A 22,816-nucleotide genomic window follows, 5' to 3' on the forward strand; every position below is an offset into this window, starting at 1 on the left:
AGAATATGTTACTTTTATGTTAAATCTTACTATGCATGCATGTTTACTTTGCTTTTATTCCTTATCTAAAATAAATGTAATATACTAGTTTCCATTTTTCATTGCATTCTAAATATAATTACTAAACAATATTAATAGTCTTTGTTTCAATGTTTTAGATATGACAAACGATGCAGAAGCATGCTTAATAGATAGCAGCATAATTCATACTATCTAATTGAAACAGCTGAAGTATTTTACTGAATTAATGACAATTAAAGCATATGTGAATACTATATGCGGCAACGCTGAAATAATCGAAGGTTCTGGAAAAGCTATCATCGTACTCCCAATGGGAACAAGCATAACAATATATAAAGCGCTATACTCAAGCAAGTCGCAACGATACCTGATCAGTTTCAAAGATATGCGACAAAATGGTTATCATATTGAAACCATGACAGAAAATTCTAAAGAATGCATATGCCTAACGATAATAAAATCGAGCAAAAAATGCATATCCGAGAAGATGCCATCACACTCTTCTGGTTTATGTTATACACATATAAATTCCATCATAACTAGCATGATGTCATCAACTAAAATAAATGATAAGACCACATTCACTTTGTGGCATGATAGGTTAGGTCATCCAGGACTTGTCATGATGACAAAAATCATTGAAAGTTCACTGGGACACCTTTTAAAGAACGTCAAGATAATAAAATCTAGTGATTTTCCTTGCAGTGCATTTTCACTAGGAAACATTATTACAAGACCCTCGACAAGCAAAATTAAGAATGAATCACCCGGATTCTTTGAAAGGATTCAAGGTGATATATGTGGTCCAATTAATCCACAATGAGGACCATTTCGATACTTCATGGTACTAATTGACGCATCTACGAGATGGTCATATGTAACCCTTCTTTCCTCAAGGAATTTTGCTCTTGCGAAATTACTTGCTCAAATCATCAGACTAAGAACGCAATTTCCAAATCAAATTATTAAGAAAATTCGTCTGGACAATGTATGCGAGGGATGGAGTTTACTTTTCAAGCATTTAATGAGTATTGTATGTCGATTGTCATAGATGTTGAACACCTAGTAGCACACGTCCATACACAAAATGGACTGGCCTAGACAATGATAAAAATATTACATCAAACAGCTAGGCTGCTACTAATGAAATCAAAATTACCAACATTCGCATGGGGACATGATATTCTACATGCAGAAACCTTAACCCGGTTAAGACCTACTGCATATCATAAATTTTCCCCCTTACAACTGATAACGGGACAACCACCAAATATATCACATTTAAGAACATTTGGTTGCTATGTTTTTGTACCGATTGCTCCACCCCAAAGGACTAAAATGGGTCCACAACGAAGACTGGGTATATATGTTGGATTCATTTCTCCAAGTATTATTAAATACCTTGAACCTATGACTGGATATTTATTCACTGCACGATTTGCCGATTGTCATTTTGATGAACATACATTCCCAGTCTTAGGGGGAGAAAGGAAAGTGGACCAACGACAAAAAGGAATTACATGGAATGCAGATTCATTATTACACCCTGATCCAAGAAATGGTTCTTGTAATCAAGAAGTACAAAAGATAAGTCACTTGCAAAGTGTTGCTAATCAATTACCTGATGCATTTACAAACTCAAAAGGGGTCACAAAGTCTCATATTCCAGTTGCAAATTCGCCTGACAGAATTGACATTCCTGAACTCTGACAAGTCAATAGCAGAACAATCTATGGCACGTAGGAAACGTGGGAGACCACCAAGCTCAAAGGATCTTAAACCTAGAAAATCTAAGAAATAAAAGGAAATATCATGTGATAAAGATACTTTAGACGAAACACTAATAGAGTTACCGAGAGAGCAAACTCTATAAAATGTAAATGATGACAGTCATGAAATCTTAATGAATTATGTTCATAGAGGAATTGAATATAACCGAGTAGAAGTCAATATCGACAAAATATTTGTATGCTCCATCGCAACAGAAATCATGACTGACAAAAATGATATGGAGCCAAAATCTGTTAACGAGTGCCGTCAAAGACACGACTGGCCAAAATGGGAGGAAGCAATGAAAGCAGAATTTTTGAGAAAAGAGAAGTTTTTGGTCCAATAATACAAACATCAAAGAATGTAAAATCGGTAGGGCATAAATGTGTTTTCATCAGGAAACGAAATGAGAAAAATGAAATTGTAAGATATAAAGCAAGACTTGTTGCACAAGGCTTCTCGCAATTGTCAGGTGTTGATTATGATGAAACATATTCTCCTGTAGTTGATGCAACAACACTAAGATTCCTAACTGGTCTTGCAGTATCAAAGGGATTACATATGCGCCTTATGCATGTCGTGACTGCATATTTGTATGGGTCACTTGACACTGATATATACATGAAGATCCCAGATGAAGTGAAAATTCCCAACTATTACAACTCTAAACTATCTCGTGAGATGTTTTGTATCAAACTGCAAAAGTCTGTATATGGATTAAAGCAGTCAGGGCGAATGTTGTATATAATCGTTTGAAAGAATATCTTGTGTAGAAGGTTAAAAAAATGACCCTATTAGCCCATGCATTTTTATTAGGAAAACGAGTAATGGAGTCACAATCATTGCGGTGTATGTCGATGATTTAAACATCATTGGAACTCCAGCCGAGCTTGAAGTCACTGCAAAATATCTAATGAAAGAATTCGAGATGAAAGATCTCGGACGGACAAAATTCTGCCTTGGACTACAAATCGAGCATCTTAAGAATGGGGTTCTTATTAACCAAAAAAATTACACTCAAAGAGTCATACAAAGATTTAGAATGGCTAGATCACATCCACTTAGTTCTCCAATGGTTGTTCGCTCTCTTAGTGGTTAAAAGGATGAGTTCCGGTCAAGAGAAGACAACGAAGATACCCTAGGACCAGAAGTACCATATCTCAGTCCAATAGGTGTATTAATGTATCTGGAAAATAATACTTGACCAGATATAGCATTTTCGGTTAACTTACTACTTACTAGCAAGGTTTAGTGCATCACCAACTAAAAGACATTGGAATGAAGTTAAACACATGTTAAGGTACCTTCAAGGAACCCAAGATTTAGGATTATTTTATCCTAAAAAGAAAGATGCTACGCTGATTGGATATGCAGATGCTGGATACTTGTCAGATCCACAAAAGGCAAAATCTCAGACAGGGTATGTATTTACATATGGCGGTACACCCATATCCTGGAAGTCAACAAAGCAAACTTTGACCGTAACATCATCAAATCATGCAGAATTAATTGCATTGTATGAAGCTTCTAGAGAATGTGTATGGTTGAGATCCATGATACAAGACATTAAAAAAGAATGTGATATCAAGACAAGTGATCATCCAACAATAATATACGAGGATAATACTCTGTGTAGTGTATCGCTCAAGTAAAGAAAGGCTACATCAAAGGAGATAGAACTAAGCATATAGCTCCAAATTCTTCTTCACATATGATCTTCAAGAACAAGGGACAATTGACGCCCAACAAGTCAGGTCAAGCGAGAACCTTGTAGACTTGTTCACAAAGTCACTACCATCAAAGCAATTCCAAGAACTAGTTCGCAAGATCGGAATGAGACGGCTCAAGCATATGTGTTGAATTCAGGGGGAGTACTATATGCACTACACGCTTTTTTCCTTAGTCAGGTTTTATCCCATTGGGTTTTTACTGACAAGGTTTTTAATGAGGTACACTAGTAGAAAAAGTCTCATTGACATCGGTTATTTTACCCCATTTACATCGCTTTTGTGGCGATGTTTCTAGGGGCGACGTATTTAGTATTTTTACTTTTACATCGGTTTTAGAACCGATGTAAATAGTATACAATTAACATCGGTTATAGGTGAAAACCGATGTTAATTGTGTTTCAATTACATCGGTTTTGGTCTAAAACCGATGTAAATAGTATATTATTAACATCGGTTATAGGTGAAAAGCGATGCTAATAGTCTCAATTACATCGGTTTTGGTGCAAAACCGATGTAAATATCTCTTATTTACATCGTTTATTAACTAAAATCGATGTTAATAGGCTGTTTTTAATTTTAAAAAAAAATTATTGAGGCGTTTCTTATGGGTAGAACGCCTCAAATGAGAGTTGCCATCAATTAAGAAAAATTACACTTCCAAATCTAACAATTTATAAATAAATACTCCAAAATTATAAATATACATGTGTTTTGAACATAAATAATTAGATCTACACATAAACAGATACCTATAGATACAAAATGTCATAAAAAAAAACTAACATAATAGTTTAATACTCCTCGTTAGTTCCTTATATCCGAGCTCCTTCTAACTAGCAACATCGCATCCAGTTTTCAGCTTGGAAAGGCTCGTAGCTCATCATCAGTATAAACAATATATCTGTCATGCACAACACCTGTATACCATACCTAGTTCAGGCTCAACAGACTCGTGTCCCGAACCTAAGTAAAATAGATAGTATGTATAAGTGTATAAGGAGTGTATAGCTCAGCATCAAGTATTTCAGGAGAATATCAAAACAGATTTCAAATCAGGCAATCTATATACAAAATCCAAAGATTGTACTACTGCAAGATAGTCAAGGATCGCCAAATGTTGCAATATGTCAATGAGTAAGAATGGTACCTGGATACCCTTGTATTTAGCAATCCCTTTAAACCAATCAAGTATGTAAAGTAACCATCATTATCGCAGTACGCTATATCCCCTATTAACTCGTGCATGAACAAGTGTCGTGCCTGAACAACTAGCAAATGTGACATACTCAGCTGCAAGTATCATTAACAACTATTTTGTGAAGTGGCTGTTTTATAACTTTGCCGACTGAGGAAATACAATCATACGCAGACACCATTTTGATAACAATTATGTTTCAATCTGGACTAAAAACAACTTCTATTTTCACCTAGCATTATTTTGAGGGGAAAAAAAAGACAAGGGAAGAATTTATATTCTGCATTGTTCCAAACCAGTAAATCATCAAGTTATACAACAATAACATTACTCGATCCTCAGACGGTCGAACAAATATACAGTAGTACGCTGTCTGCCAAAACAAAATTGACAGTTTCTAAATGCAATATACGGAGTAATCCTTATTCATCAAGGTATAGTATGAATGAAAAAATATTGAAAACTCACCAAATAAAGGCTTCTATGAACATTATAAATGTGGATAGCAGCAAGAAAGGACAATGTGTACTAGTAGCTTGTAGTACTAGTAGCGTTTAGCAGCATGACAATAGCTATAAGTCTATAACACAGGTCAGCCAATATGTACAACAAGAACTAGTAGGCAGCCAGCAGCAAGCAGCAAGCACCACAACCATTCGGCAGCCAAATGACAAGTAAGCACCAAACAAATAAATCAAATATTTTCTAAAATCACCCATGAACAAAGTTCCATGTTATACATATACCGATTACACATAATTTCCAGATTGAAGTTGAGCTACCTCTAGAATAAAAAATGGTAGTAAGCCTTCAATTTTTGCAAAAGTCGTATAGTTTAGAACAGACCAAAGTGCACATAGCTTAATGAAACTTACACCTCATATGTATCTTTGTTATAACTAAGCTATACCTGCCAATATACTATAATAATCTTGATCATCTAACAGTTAGCGTCCATTTTCCATCACCAAACAAACCCACAACAAACAGTCAAACAATAAACCGTAATTACTCAATGTTCAAAATGAATTTTCAAAATTATCTGATATACAAATCTTCAACAAAGCCCAACTTATATTACTTAACTCACTTCAAGACTGTTACTCCCTCCATTCTAAACATTTGCTTACCTTAGATTAAAAAATTCTAACGAATATAAAAGGTAAACAATTGACTGAGACGGAAAGAGTAACATGTTCAAGGAATAGAAAAAAAGAAAAAAAGAAAAAAACAACTGCAATAAAGTCTTATGCATGTAGGATTTAAAAGACCACCAAAGACAGACCATATCATGTAATTCTCATGAAACTGCATTTTAAGGAATGGCTCTATCATATAATTGTCTATGAAATGGTTTGTTTTTCCTTTGGAGTCATACAAAGTAATCAATCAAGTTTCAAGTTTTAAATATGTTGCCATCATTCAAACAATAATGTTATATGTGAGATTTATTTCAATCAAACGTATGAAATTTAACTGAACAGGGAGCATAGTATCCTTAAACATTAACACAAAGCTAGACGGAAGTCTGTCACTAGTAAGAAGACATTTGCATGAAAACATTCAATGTTGACAATTACAATTTGCAACAAAATAAGAACACTTACTCAGTTACATATCCATATCGACATAGTTTCAAAATTTCAAGCCGCAATCAATGTACGCTGATGTATGGAGATTGCACATAAAAGCGAAAAAGCAAACATGCTCGAAACTTACCAAATGTTCGAATAGCCTTAGCATTTGAGGTGTCCTAGCTCTTGGAGTCAGAGTTACAAATTAACCGATCCTTAAATAAGACCGTTGTTGCATATAAGAAACTTAATTGATGGAATCCTGGCCAAAGCAACAATGTGTTAGATGCATTGTAACTTATAATATCTCACAACCACCTCCCTTTTTTAACATTATTTTAACCAATTGTAAGACATCACAAGCTTATGACGCGTCACAAACGAGATTATTTTTAGATAATTTGGGTCCAGAAAAATTGAAACTAGATAATTTTGCCGTAGTTACCTCCTCTTAACCCAATCAAAATCTCTCTTATAAATGTGGTTGAAGTCAATGAAGCCTGATGCAACAAAATGATATATACATAATACATTACTATTTAGCTATATGACAGTAGCTATTGAAAAGAACAATATTACCTCTTAAAACAAACCAGGCAAAAAACAATAGCTATACAAAAAAAACATCACAGAAATATGGATTCAACATGTTCTCACATATCAGAGCCCTCATTTCTCTTAATTCCACTTGAACCCTTCATAACAATTCTAATATACCTTCTTTATCCTTCTTCAGTAAATTAACCATCCTAATTTTAGACTACACCAGAAATTGAGTCTCAAATTGAATCACGAGCCATTTCAATTTGAAAATTAGGGTTTTACCTAATTCAATTCACAATTATTTACATACGAAAAACTCAAATTCAATCCCCAATTAATTACATATAAAAAAGAAGTTGAAAATTAGGGTTCTTACCGCCGAGAATATTGATGGTCGAAAATTAGGGCGTAGGTGTTCGAACGACAGTACAATGAGTAACAGTTGAAGCGCGATAATGGTGAGGAAAACGACATGAAGATGGCAGAGAAGGCGGCTGTACTATGGTCGTCGAGGGTGGTAGGGAGACGGTAGGGGGCGGCGGCGGCGACGGCGGCATGCGAGGGTGTTTGCAACTAAGGGGTTTCCTTCTCGAGAGGCGAAGGGTTTTTTATCTAAAGAGAAGTTATGTGATATGTCGTGTAATCTAATCGTGTATTGGAGTTTTGGAATAATAATGGAATGTTATTGTTACATCAATTCAATAAACCGATGTAACATTAATACTACTTCGTGTTATCTAAAAACTTGACATCGATTCTGCTAAAATCGATATAACAGGAATAAATTAACAACGGTTTTCAAATAACCGATGTTATTAATTGATGTAAATAAAAAAATAAAAAATACGTTACATCGTTTTTTAGGAAAACTGATGTAAATAGTTAAGGTTATAATATTTACATCGGTTTTAGTAAAAAGTGATGTTAACGTGGCGATGTCAATGAGACTTTTTCTACTAGTGGTAGTACCCTTCAGAGCATATAGTACAATCCAAGTAATTGTAAAGTGTTTTCAAGGGGGGTGTTGTAAACAAAAAGTCAAGGTGAAAATCTCACCCCGGGATTTACTCCAACGTCCTCCTCGAAATCCATATTTACAATAGTAAATATGGCAAATGTCTTCAGTGCATTTAATGTATACACACCGTATTACGTTGTATAAATACTGTACCTGGTGAATGAGAATAGACACAACATTTCACTCTCAATCTTTCACTCTCAATCGTAATCTTTAACAGACTTTATGTTGTCAAAACTTGACCAACAAGCAAAAGAGTAGTATCATAGTGTGAAACGGTAAATGCGTCCTTTCAATTTCGCAGAACCAATGCACAAAAGAACATCACACTGGGAATCGAACACGGGATGATGATAATCTTGTGCGATCTGTGAAAGTTTCACCACTAGACACATTAATTTTGCTGAAATCTTTTTTCTTTATATTTTTTTTATTCGTGAAATGACCCTGGGCTATAGCCCATACAACCCATAGGGTCGCTCCGCCCCTGCCTATGACCCGACAAGATGGATGAAATCACGCAAACTAAGGGAAGAAAGAAGGTGTCGTGCAGTTCTCCAATGTGTCATGCCTATCTCCAACAGACACCAAGGAGTCGTGCCTTCATGGCAGTGTTCTCAAGGGATTTTCATGCATTCCATAGGAAGTCACATAGGAGTCGTGCCCTCATGACCGTGTTCTCAAGGGACTTTTCATGCATTCCATAGGAAGTCAGTGAGGAGTCGTTATATTTTATTGGAAACTAGTAAAAGATACATAAATCAAGTTAGATTTCCAAAAAATATAATATTCCATAATTATGTCGATTTGATTTAATGCATATATGTAATATATTTATATAATTATTTAAGCCTCTTAAAATTGTATGCCTAAATAGTAAAAGTAATTCTATTAGTAGTGAAAAGAATTGTAGTAACATTTGATATAGTAATATGATAGTAATCACTCATTTGTTTGAATAGTCAAAGTAACAATATTAGCAGCGTGCGGGAATAGTGAAAGTAATAGAAGTAACAACGTGAGTAGTGAAATTATCATTATTAATGCGGAATTAGTGAAAGTAACAATAATTAAGTAACAATAATTACGGCGAAAGTAGTGTAAGTAACAGTAGAAATAACGAATGTAATAAAAGTATAACAATATTAACAAAAAAAAGAAAGTATATTTGAACAATTAGCTAACCCAATCGATTTGAATAAAATATTAATAGCGAAATAGTAATTTTGTCGCATAATTTATTTCAACGTAATTTTAAGATGTATCACAGAAAAATATATTAATGATAAATTTACGAGTTATGCAACTTTAAAATACTCCCTCTGTTCCGGTCATTTGTTGTCCTTTTCCATTTTGAGGTGTCTCAGTCATTTGTTGTCCTTTTCCATTTTGAGGTGTCTCATGTTGTCCTTTTTATTTTAAGAATGAATTTGATGAGTAATTTGATCATTCACACTCAATTCATTCCACTTGTCATTCAGTAATTGACCCATCTCCTTTCCTTGGTCTTTGTGCCAAACCAAAGGACAACAAATGACCGGAACGGAGGGAGTAGTTTTTATTTAATTGAAAATAAATTTTAATACTAAATAGATATAACCTGGGCGGAACCGGACACCAATATTAGTTATCTATAATCGTTCATCTGAAGCTAAATTATAAATTATCCATATTTTAACTTAATCATGAATCATTTATGTCATCTTCCTATAAATTAGGGTATTGATTCAAATTGTTACTTTTTATAGGATTGAATCGAAAAATCAAGTGGAATAATCAGTCGTCGGATCAAGATCGGTCAATGTAATGTCGACAAAAATAAAAAAGAGCAGAGTTCTAGATCGATGCTCCCCCAATCATTGACCCAAACAAGCAAAAGATAATGGATTACTCCTTCCATCCCACACTTATTTAGCTTTTATTAAAATTCTCCATACAAACAAATAAAAAAAAAAAAGGTAAACAAACGGATAAGATAAAGATGATACAGTACAATGAAAAATTTACAACGGTGCACATTTATTTTATACTTGTAATATACTGCATAGTACATTAAAAAGGGTGTAACGTCTTTAACCGTATTCACGCATTATCACAAGCTCTCTTCCATCATGACCATTATAATCCCAACTTATTCTTAATAGTACATACAATCAGGAACAAAGATCAAAACATAAACGATTAAGCATAAATAGGAATATCGGACGGCCGCATCGGCGACAAAGACCGCAACTTCTTAGTAGACGTTGGCGTGTGTCTTCTCGGACTGCCAGTACAGGCCTCCAACAAACGTTGAAACTGTTTTTAGTACGTTTTTCTTGGTCGTTTCGGATAATTTCGACGTGGAATTCAAACCAGGCCTGTTTGATGCTCCTTTGATCACTATGTGTGGCACTCCATTTGCTATTGACGTCTGTAATAACATACATTTACACCATCACATATACATATCAAGTGGCAGAGTGGCCTTGCTGCCACGATCCACTGAGATTCAGCCCTATGTCGCTTCGATTCGTAAAAAAAAAAAATATACGTATCAAAACTTATATTGGTATATACACTACTCGAATCGTGCTACTGGAACGTAAGGGCCTAGGGCGATCGCACTTGCTTTATACGGAGTAATATATTAATGATTTGTTTAATGGTCTGAATAAAGTTTAATTAAGTGAAAAGAAAAGAAACTGACCGCAACGACAGCAGCACTTGAGGTATCAACGATGGTGATGTTGAGTTTCTTGTTAAGGAAGGTACCGTAGGCAGAGTTGGACACGTAAATGTCGGAAGAACCACAACGATAGCCTTCACCGAGGAGAACAGTAGGACGCTCACCAAAGTTGAGTCGTGAAGCGATTTCAAGCCACTCGGAGTGGACATCGAAAAAATAAGTCTTGGAGATGCTGGTTGGCTCATATACCTCGGTTTTTAAGGATGTAATGTGTCCTAATGAGTTGTTTCCTGCATCGGGCGAATTGTATTCTCCTATCTTTAATGATGGATACCTTGCTTTTGACTCGGGTTCCTGCGAGTTACAACGTTCCTTCTTAGGACACACGCACGCATTAAGAAGTTCACTAAAGAAAGATTCAGAAGAATATTTCACTATCATAAGGGAACACATTAGAAAAAATTACGCCATATATTTTAGAATTTTCGTAATATTTGTTTAAATATTTTACCTCCCAACTCCAAACACCGGTGAAGGCAACTTGAGAAGGAATAACAACATCAGCAATGATCACTTCTTTGCTAACAGTTCCAGCAGATCCATAGTCGATAATCCCCTTGATGGGGAACAAATCGATCATCATTTGTACGGTTGCCGCGACATTTGACTGTTCGTCGATATCATAATACAAAATAATTTAGATAAACACAAATTATAGTGTAAGACGGTTTTACACAGTGTTTTACGAATAATCATGATTGTGAATTCCTACCAATGGCTTCCCAGCAAGGACATGTACCACTTGTTGGTACTTGAACGTACCAAAGTTGAACGTCCTCCCTGCATTAGTAACAAGTCACCCCACAAAAGGAGGAACTCAAATAAATGTCATAAATTAACCCGAAAAAAAAAAAAAAAAAAAATTAAACAAAATAAGCCGATAATTTATTATTGTCATTTTATCAAAATGTCATATATATAATTTTGTTTTATAAAATTATTTTCACGAATTTACCTATTTAATTTAGATTTGCATATTTATAACCATTTTGATGAAGATAGTTCTATATACATACCGGCGAAGATAATAAAAGGATTGAAAAAGTCAGGTTGATAGTCACTAGAGTTCCTAAGTAAAATCTCATCTTCAGCAGTAGATATAACAAGGGCCAAATACCCCCCACCCTCGACCTTGTTAAGTCGCTCCACAACAGCGTGGAGCGGGTGGTTAACGGACAATTGCATGGTGTCGGGCACCAGAAATAGGAGCCCGACAATAACCACCACTAGCAATTTCATTATCGTACCAGCCATTTTTTTTTATTGTTTATTAGAATGCAAATAATTATTGTGAGTTTCGAGTTTGTATGTAAAAATGTATTAGTTCATGTGAGTTTATATAGCCATGTACGTGATACAGTATGTAGGGAGGTATTATACAATTGTGGACTGCAATCGTTATGCATTTACGTTTCTAGTTTATTTTAAAAGGGTCCATCTCAACTGCATTATCTACAGATTATTACTGTATATTTCATACAGGTATGTTGTATGAAAACAACTATTTCAACCACTATAAAATACACGTGGATTTCAAAGGAGAATCGCGATCAATGGAAGCCAGGTGGGAACTAGCAAGGACGATCGCCTTGAGAGAGTGTAATAAAATAATGATAATAAGAAGGTTAAATGAGAAAAACTATTTGTTAAAATATTGTTCAGTGTTCACTACGTACAAGTACATTATTATAAATGGTGGTTTAGTTACTTAAAATATTATTAAGTACAAATTGTATTTCTAATTTGGTTTACTTTTGTGATGTTGACACTATGATAATATAGTGGATTCTAATTTAATTATTGGATTTATTTATGTGTGTAATAATTTACATTTATACTCCTAAAAACGAAACAATATATAACAAGTGATGATGCAGATTTATTGACGATAAATAATTTTAAAAAAACTAAAGCGAGAATTAGTTTAGTACTGTAAAAAGTAATAAAACAATTAAAAACTTCTATTATTATGCACTTATCTGATAGTCAAAATCTTCCAAAAGTATAACTTACTATAGAACCACGAGTAATTTTCTACATAATAGGGCAATAACAATGGTAGTAGTTTCATACCATCTTTTTCAGTGACACATTAACATACATAATTAATTATAAAACTTCTTATTCCTCCTCAATGATAAAAATAAAACTGATTTCTTACTTTAAAACCAATTTTATATAACAAACTCCTTATTTTCTAACCTAATGATTAAGGAGCACCTTATTTCGTGAGAATTTTAGTACTCGTATCATAACCAAGCGCTACGTAGGCAATTCATATAATTTAAATTTCACGTGAAAATGACGCTCAAGATAATTATTCTTTCGTTATCTTGATATTTTTTTAATCGTTCGTAGGGAGTACGTGGAAACTCGATTATTTTGCCTTAGTTAATAAACGTCGGCCATCCAACTCCATTACCTGGCAGTAATTGTTAACAGCATTGTCATAGGGACATTGATGTGTGACAAGTTACAAGTACCACGTGATTTGGAACGCACGAGCAATAAATTTTTGTATAAAATGGACATCATTCGTCTTAAATATTAAACGGGTTTATTACATGGCTGAGACTGAAAACGATAGGACGTTTAGAAAATGACAAATTCTTATGTCATTTACATACATAATAAGTAGCATTTGACTCGTTTTACACTGAAAATGAATATAGTCGTCTACTCGTCTTAAAGGAGACAACCGTAAGAAAGCGAGAAGCATCAAAACGTTACCATTTTATAATAAAAATACTAATATGAATACGGAAGCGATTTAAATAAACGAGGGAGGAGTTTGATTTTATGGGAATATTTGCTTGAAAGATGAAATAATATGGGCGCTTAAGTTAAACACCTATTAAACTTGAAGTGATGAATTAGTTAAAGATCTATTTACGTTTTTGTGAAAAAAATTTAATCTTCACCGAATAAAAATACCATACAATATTCTGCTTATATAGCTATCGTTTTCTTAACCGAGAAGACTCTTTCATCCAATAGAAAACAATCAATAAATAATTTATCTATCTATATAATAAAATAATAAAACAGAAACCAAAAAAACAAATCTTTCCCACCTAACTCCCACAGTCGGCAGTCCCACCCCATATTACACACAAATTTATTCATTCTCATTGTGCGACCCATTAAGCAAATTAAGCTCATTAAACAAATATAGTCATGTGTGACTTACTAATCAAATTAGCTCACTAATCAAATTAAGCCCATTGATCAAATATTGTGAAATAATTTATTTCATGCCTTTCTATCTTATCACATCGTTCCTCTTTCTTTGCATATTTTATGATTCATAATTCAATCTCACTTCTATTTTAAGTCACATCTAAATTTAATTTCCTAGCAAATAAATACTCCCCCTCTATCCCGGTTATTTACTTACCTTTGGTTTTCGCACAATTATTAAGGAAATAGGAGGGGATAACTGGTGGTTAGTGTTATTAAATGACAAATGGGTCATTATGGAAATAGATGATCAAAATACTCATAAATAACACCCCCAATATAAAAAGTTAAACAAACGAATGGAACACCCTAAAATAAAAATGGTAAACAAATGACCGGGAACGGAGGGAGTAGTTTTCTTCCAAAGTCTCAAGTCCTTTGCTCCTTTAGCGATCAATCGACGCGTTTCTTTGTAGTGATAGATTGCAACGTGTCGTCCAACGGTTCAGGTGAATAACAGGTTACTGCGACATAATATATGTACTAGATATATTTCGTCGCGTGATTAGATTATTAGTTTTTAAGATGTTGCTAAGTTTTTTATTTGATTATTTTTCAATCAGTTGAATATACTATTATCTTTTTTCGAGAGAGATCTCTTTATTTTTATGCTAAGATGATTATTTGTTTATCTTTTATATTCTTTTAAATCGGTAGTTTAATCAACGATAAACAAACGATCAGGATAAAGCGATTATATATATGATATGATGACCATCTTACATTTTACCCTTTGTTAAAAGTGGAACTAGGACCCGAGTTACCGGAGAGGATACAACTATACAAGGCACCATCTTAATAACATTTACAATTCTTAAGCAGCTGAAGCTACTAAATAAAATTGATAAAGGTCTTCGAAAATTTGAAATTCTTTTCAAAATAGTGTTAGAAAAAAATTCTAAATTTATGTCGCATTTGAAAATATTTTATCGTTTTCGGGTTCATGTATGCATCGATTCTGTACAAACTTAAAGATCATATATGTTACATCCCCACACTTTAAATTAAATCATGCTTCTCAATTATTGTTTACATTTGATTAAAATATCGCCCATAAGAATAAAAAAAAGTGAACAAATAACTGGGACTTGGAGTACAAAGCTAAGTACTATAATCCAACAATAGGTCTTGGTATAGACGGGTGGGGCGAACAGACGGATAAAGACCTCTAATAAAATGGGTAGGGGGGACAAGGTGGGGCACCCCCCATGTGCTTCCCACTTTATGGTAAACGGGTATTTTGTGAGGGGAAGTGGTATCCGTCTATAATAAGAATTTGTGATAATCCAAATAGAGAAGAGGAAATCGATCAAATTTCGAGCCGATGAACTATTTACTTTAGTATTGAAAGATCACTTATTAAATTGAATTTGAGAGTTGAATTATATCAAAATGAATTATATCAAATTTGTTTTGCTTCGTTGCTAAATCATTCATGGTACATTCGCATGATTATTGCTTTTGAACATGTTAAACAAAAAGTGATACAACCAACTTTATTATTTTTCAATACCTTTAGTAAGGTAATTAGCAATCGAAGTCATTGGTAAATATAAGTTTACGTTTTAAAAGGGTTAGCAAATACGCAGTAGTTTGTATATATTTTATTTATGTACATTACAAATTTGTTCTATTGAAATTTGCAATAAATTGGTAACACAAATTACATATGTTTGGTAGAGTTGTTATCAATCCAAATAGAAATAATATTAAAAAGAATGTTGAAAATGTTTTTATATATGCCCGTGCAACTTTGCATGGGTATTAAGCTAGTACTTAATTAAATTAATACACATATTCTCATTTGTGACGGTGATATCCGTCACAAACTTGTGACGGGTACCGTTTTCTCTCACAAAATGTCCATTGAGAGGTGAGTGGGAAACACATGGGGTTGCCCCCACCATTTCCTTTTAATGGTGCTGATCGTATTCGGGTATCATCGAACGACTTAAAATTTATCGGTAAAAATAAAGGGATTATGATGTTTGGTGAAAAAAATATTATTAAATGAGTTTAAGAGAGGAAATGGAAAGGAAATGGAGAGATAAATGGAGAGGATCCATTCTCCTTTTTGTGAGAGGTCACAAGCTTGTGACGGGATTAGCCCGTCACAAGCAAGACTAGCTGTCATTAATAACCTGACAACTAAGAGATAATAATCTAACAAAATGAAATCTAATTTTTTGATTAGTTTTATTTTGTTTTTAACTGTCTTAGTTAGTTACTTGACTACTCCTAATTCGAACATGACCAGTTCACCCGTGTTCGATCCCTGTCTTTGCACTAAATTAATTTTAATATAAAAGTTGTAAAGGCTTTTATATGTCTCACAAAGTATAATGTGTAACTATAAAATTTAAAGGGATATTCTCTCGTGTACCCTCAACTTTTTCATTTTCTATGCTATACCCCTCTTTTCATGCAAAAAAACTTTAACCGTCAATAACTCTTGGCTACAAGTTCAGAATACGTTAAACTTTTTTTTCAAATTGACCTTCTTTAAAAGGTCTTCCGTTTAAAAAAAATTAACCGACGTTTCAACTCGTAGTCGGGAATTATGGTCGGTCAAAGTTTATTCGTTAAAAAATATTTGACCAACCATAACTACCGACTACGTGTTTAAAAAGCGGTGATTTTTTTTTCAAATTGAAGGCCTTGACGAGATAATTGGTTTGAAAAAAAAATTACCATTTTCTGAACTCGTAACAGAGAATTATTGTCGGTCAAAGTTTTTTGTGAAAAACGGTGACACCATGTAAAAACGAAAAGTTCGAGCAATCTGTGAGAGAATACCCCTAATTTAAAAATGCTTTAATATATGACCGTATAATTTTGTCGGAGTTAAGCTGGTTACTAATAAAATGAAGGCCAAAACGCTTAAAGAAGTAAATTGGGCCATAACAAATTGGCTTACCCCAAAAGGACGTATGCCAGAAAGCTGAGATGGCCCATTTCATAAACAAAAATACATACTTGGACTTCCCGATCGTTTTATGAGTGTTTGGGCCAATTAAATCAATAAATCATGTACTTGATGTATTTTGGCTTGTGGTTGTATATTATGGTAGGTATTGTTTTGTTGTATACCCTCTTCGTTTTAGTCATTTGTTTATCGATGATTTTGGTATAAAAATTAATAAAAGATGAATTGATTATGGATGATAAATAGACTAAATCAAGTGTGGGGGTTCGAAGTAATCCATCAATGACATTTCTAAAATAGAAAGATAAACAATTAACTAAGACAGTCAAAAATAGAATAGGTAAACAGTTAAGCGGACAGATGGAGTAGTTAGCTAGGGATTACCTCCTCCAATTTACTTCAATTATACATTTGAATAAATACTGGTCTTACATATTCAATTGATGATATGATTCTAGCGAATGAGAGGGATTATAAAATAAAAAGTGTCAAGGACGAAGAATTGGTGGTCGTTTAGATCATTAGAGAAGGTGTAATTTTATTTTATTTTTATTATGAAAAAAAACTAGATTGATCCCCTCGAGTAGAACTAATCTATCTCATCCTTTCGAATGAGGGAGGAGAGTAAAAGTCAATGACTTTCAACCCGCCTAGAAGAAGAAGGACAAGAATGTCCTAAATTGGCCATAAAGTCAGCTACTTTATTGGCCTCAGGGAAATAACGAGAAATTTTCACTTCTGTAAAAGAAGAAAGTTCGACCTTAATATCGGCGATAAAGAAAAAAATTTCCCAAAGAACCTTACACGTTCCACGGATAGAGTTAATAACACAAACATTATCTTCTTCAATAGCTAAAAGGTTAAAACCCAAAGATTTAACAACAATTATACTTTCTCTAAGAGCAAGAGTTTCGGCTAAAAGAACACTAACTTAACCGCAAGGTTTAGCACCTAATAACAATACTTTACCATCATGATCTCTAAAATTGAAGCCTAGAGCTGCATTTTTATCGCCGCATTTAGAGCCATCGAAATTGATCTTAATGAAATTATTTAGTGGCTTTTACCAAACGATATTATCATTATAATTATTGCACAGGATGTTCGTGCTTTGGGTTTGTATCTTTGTTATCTAAATCTTTATGATGGGCCCTTATACCTATCCCGCTCCTCCATCATCTTGGCAGTAGCGGCATCAGCATCCTCAACTTTGGCCCTCTCGGCCGCTAACAGTTTCTCAGTTTCTTCCACGCGCTTCTTGGCAGCGAAGAGATCGCTTAGCCTTCCCGGCTTCCCCCTTGCGCGAGAGAGATCAAGTTTAAGCTTTGCGATCGGTGACGCAGCTTGGGCCATGGTTTTCTCTGCTCCAGGATGTGGGAGCCGCTTGTTGGGTCCACTTGGCCAGCCTCTTATATAATTTCACACCCTCGCCACAAGCTCGAGAGGGAGGAATCTTTCGAGTGAGGAGTCAACGATGACATTTGTCACCCGCCTTCTCAATTGCCTTCTCAGTCGCTTCCCTAATTGCCGTTCGGTGAGAACGGGCTCGCCGCCAAGGAGGATCTACAAAAAATTTACACAGAGCATCCATGTCACCATGCATTGACACATCGGAAAGCCGGTCATCTGGGATGTCCAACGAGCCGACTAAATCCGAACCACAAGTTAGATCCGCACGTCGGGACCCTCTTCGTTCGAGGGCGGCCGAGTCGATCTTCTCCCGCAACGATGGAAGCGGACGGAGGCTCTTTTCTCTTCTTCGGAGGAGAAAGGCCCTTAGCAACGGTCACCGCCCCATCAGTGATTTCGATGACCTCCACGGGCTCCCGAACCACCGGGGTCGAAGAGGGAGCCGGCACGACGCGCCGCCAACCTCGGACGCCTTCTTTGTTCTCTTTGGCACGCTCCGAGAACCCTTGCCCGGCCGCCGCCGGATCCAGTGACTTCAGCTGCTTATCCATGAGTTCGTTGGGAGACGGTCTACGATCACGCAAGTCAGCCGTAGGATGTTGTTCAACGACCTTCCTGTCCTTGTCAAGCCTTAACCTCTGCAAGGTCCTCTCAGACAGATCCTGGCCAAACCAATCTGCAAGAAATCAAACAAAGGTCGCATAAAAGGAGTAAAACAAAGCTCTGAAACAAAAGCATGACAGAGAAAGATGGGCCTCACACCGACCCCACTCACCCCGGGCCGAGGGGCCGATGAGGCCGACATGGCAGAGCAGACTCATCCTCGAAGAATAATCCGAGTCTGGGGCGCCATCCCTTCTCAAAGATCAACAACAGACGCCCGCTTCTCATCCTCGAAGAGGGACCATCGAAGCGTCCATTTTAACTTTACCCCGGGAGATACACTCCTCATACTCTTCCCGGTTCTCACACCGCAAGTAAACAAGGCTCTGGAAAGACCGAGGCAGTGGGTAGTCCTCCGGCACTTGAACATACACCCATCGCCGTTGCCAGTCTTTGCAAGAAGTAAGTTTGGACACGGAGACGAAGCCTGGCTCCGCCTGCACGCTATACCAACCCACTTTACCAGCGATTGACGGCCGTAGATGATGAAGGCGGCGGAATAAGTTGACTGTCGGGATCTCCCCCTAAAAAGACAGAGCCACACGAAGCCAACTATCGTCCTCATGGCGGCGGATGCAGTTGGGCCACAACGACGTTCATAGCTTTGATGATGGCCATGACGTATTTATTCAGAGGAAACCGCAGCCCATACTCCAGGTGCCTGATGTACACGCCGGTGTGACCCGGTGGAGGACAACAGACCGCCTGACCCTCCTTAGGGATAACGATCTTGTACCCCTCACCGAAGGAGAAATGGCCTCCGAAAAATGTCTCGCCGGAACAACTGGCGAACTTATGGGACCAAGCACGGTCAAGACCAGTCGTGCAGGCCTCGCCATGATCCGGGATAGACGACCTCTCATCATCGAAGGAGTCTTCTCATCCTCATCAAAGATCGTCATCCTCATCCTCCCACTCCTCCAAAATTGGTGGATCGACTACGGGAGAAGGAGACCTAGGGCCCCCAAACCTTATCGGGATGGCGTCTAGTATCCCCTCCCCATCAAGACGCGACGGGGAACCCTCCGGCGCAGAAGTGCTACTCCCGGCGTCAGCAGAAGACATAATAGCAATAATTATTTAACGAAATAAAAAGTGAAGAAATTTGTTTGTTTACCTTGAAGAAAAACACTCGCCGGAGTAACAACTCTGAAAATTAGAAGACAAAGAAGCCCTTGAAAGTTTAGAGAGAAGAAAAATTTTGGAGAATGAAATTGGTGGCCAATTTCACGGAATAACTGCCCTATTTATAGGGAAAAGCCCATGAAGAAGGACCAATCAGAGAACAGCCCATGAAGCGTCATCCAATCAGCGAGCAGACACGTGTCGGACATGCAACCACGGGATGTCAATCGTTGCAACAGTTGAGCGTCAATCAATGCAACAGTGACCAAGCGTCTTCAACACGCCCATTCACATCTCTCCGCCTATTCACCTTCCTCAACAAATTCCCAAGCATCTGTTCTCCGCCTGCCACATGATCAACCAAGCTAGACAACACGCGCGCCGGGGGCAATCAAAACTACGGCACTCTCAACCCTGGTCTCGGCCAGCGTCACTTTCTTTTCCACATCGGATGCCCTTTACGCATCCATGTGGAGGGGGGATATGGTACGGCCTAAGAAAGACCAGGCCGAGGTAAAAGAAGCCGCCGCAGAAGAAGCCGATGCAGAAAATTTTTTACAAATTACTTACGCAGAATATACGCTCAAACGTACATCGGAGCCCATACCACGGCATAGACTACGCTGGGGGCAAATTGATGGGGCATATTCTGCACCGCTGACCAAGTCAACATATTGAGCAAGGTCAAAGATATCCACAGCAAGTCAACGGCTTAGACAAACCCTAGCCGATGCGGCCCATCTACTGTCTACTGGTCTCGGCATGGCAACTTGCCGGGGGCACATACCCGCGTACTCATATCCAAGACCCCTCGGCGGTGAGTCAACAGGGCCCGCCGGCCTGCCATAGGTCCCTCGGCCGAGGGGTAGATCAGTCTTTCCACCTGCTAGCCACTTGGCCACTTGGCCACTACGTGACAAAAGGTGAAAGTTTATAAATACTCCTCAACCTTCATTGAGGAAAGATCCAGAACTTAACCTAAAAGACACTATTCATCTGGTATAATCTTCCTTATCTCTCTACAATATACATTCAGCCAAGTAACAACTTATCCCTTAAGTTTACTGACTTGAGCGTCGGAGTGAGTACGCTTGGCACAAAGCCAAGCCCTCAGTTCGTTCATTGTTGCAGGAGAGGCCGAGAGGAACAATTAAGGAAAGAAGGATTCAACTCAAGACGACATTCTACAAGCTACGAGTGGTAACGATACTTGCTCTGGAATTACACCCGGAACACTTTATATTTAAGAGTAAACCATAAGAAAAGTGAACTCTAAATGGCTTGCGTAATTTTATTTACATCTACTGAAATGTTCTCAAAATAAATTTATTTCTGTAAAATCACAAATTTCACCAAATAAAAGTTGTCTTTAGAAACGACTTAAGGGGAATAGATTCCTTAAAAACATTCAATTTTTCCACAAAATTTGAGTATTGGTCATTAATATGACAGTGATAAAATGTAACAGCACCAACGCCGTCAATTTGAGAAATAATATGCAAAACGGGACAATTAAATAAAAGGTGATCCCGATCTTTTATATGATGATTACAAAGGATACAATGGATAGGCACAGAAACATGAGACCGCTGAAGACGCTCCCTTGTAGGAAGACCATCCACACAAACTTTCCATAAAAATAACTTAATCTTAGGAGACAGGTTACCCTTCCAAATCCAAGCAAATTTACAATCGTTGGAATTGTGATTAAAGACCCCTTCAACTAGCCAAGTAGTCGACTTAATAGAAAATGATCCATCAAGTGATAAACTCCATCCCATTTTATCAAAAATATCATTTTGAGGAATAGGGATATCAAAAATATGTTGAACAATACTCAAATCGAGAAAAGATTTCAATTTTGTAGAATTTCATTGCTTATCAGGTGTGATAAAATCACTAACCATCAAGTTACTTGTCCTATTTCTAAACTCCTCCGTTCCACTTTTATTGTCCTCCTTTTCCCCAAATTTCATTCTAAACTAATTGTCCTATTTCTGAACTTGTACGGTAAATGAGTAAATTATCAATATTGTCCCTAATCTTTTAACTACCCACTCCCTTTGTCAAAATGACATTGAAACTAGGACAATAAAAATAGAATAGAAAAGTATTATTTCAATAATTTGACCCGTCAAAGTTTGTGGAGTTATTTATTCCCCACTTCTTATAAGTTGGAGAAGTCATTGAATATTGGTGCTTGTTTGGTTAGTTTGGCTTTCTATGTTTTTTTTTTTTTTTTTTTTTTTTTATGGTGCAAATGAACTTATTTATGTCGTGGATGAGAATCGAACCCCCAATTTCATGGTTGAAGTAAGAGAGTTCTTACCACTTGAGCTAGCTCTTGTTCTCTGGCATTCTATGTTTTGAGAGAATAACAAATTAACAAGTAACGGTTTCAATTTTTGATGTTAAAATCAAACCTTACTCAACCAAATTAACTTGTTTGACAGTCATGAAGGAGTTACAACATCGATTGATCTATTTGTACGGAGTATTAGTTACGATACCTTAATTATAACATCTTATCATGTTCATCAATAACGTCGTCTTGAATCATATTTTGTCTAAATTGACAACTTAGTTAAATCAATATGATCATTCATTTGATACCAAATTGAAATTCATCATTTTAGATACTGCTTCTCATAATTACCCTTAGGTACTAAATATGATATAATAAAATAGAAAAATGTCCCACATCGGTAGAATAGAGATGAAAGATTATGAGAACATTTTTGGAAGGAGCCCAAGAGTAAATCCGTGAGGGCTTGACCTAAAGCGGACAATATCGTACTATTATGGACAGTGGACACAGGTGCCATAGATCATAGATGCCCAACACAAGGTATTCACACTTCCGCACAACAAAG

At 36.4% G+C, this 22,816-nt stretch overlaps 1 protein-coding gene and 1 long non-coding RNA gene across 2 annotated transcripts; both read right to left on the reverse strand.

Annotated features, from left to right (window-relative positions):
• Positions 1-4,163: 4,163 nt before the first annotated feature.
• On the reverse strand, positions 4,164-7,710 carry LOC141656705 (uncharacterized). The gene is made up of 3 exons (XR_012548553.1): positions 7,210-7,710; positions 6,436-6,552; positions 4,164-4,484 (listed from the first exon to the last, which is right to left on the reverse strand). It is a non-coding gene; the product is annotated as an uncharacterized LOC141656705 (long non-coding RNA).
• Positions 7,711-9,728: 2,018 nt separating this feature from the next.
• On the reverse strand, positions 9,729-11,901 carry LOC141656706 (bark storage protein A-like). The gene is made up of 5 exons (XM_074463707.1): positions 11,596-11,901; positions 11,292-11,359; positions 11,031-11,186; positions 10,541-10,873; positions 9,729-10,264 (listed from the first exon to the last, which is right to left on the reverse strand). Exons 1-5 carry the CDS (start codon positions 11,831-11,833, stop codon positions 10,088-10,090), a joined length of 972 nt encoding a protein of 323 aa, XP_074319808.1. The 5' UTR covers positions 11,834-11,901; the 3' UTR covers positions 9,729-10,087.
• Positions 11,902-22,816: the final 10,915 nt, after the last annotated feature.

Source organism: Silene latifolia, chromosome 5 (assembly GCF_048544455.1).
Source record: "Silene latifolia isolate original U9 population chromosome 5, ASM4854445v1, whole genome shotgun sequence".
Lineage (NCBI taxonomy): Eukaryota > Viridiplantae > Streptophyta > Magnoliopsida > Caryophyllales > Caryophyllaceae > Silene > Silene latifolia.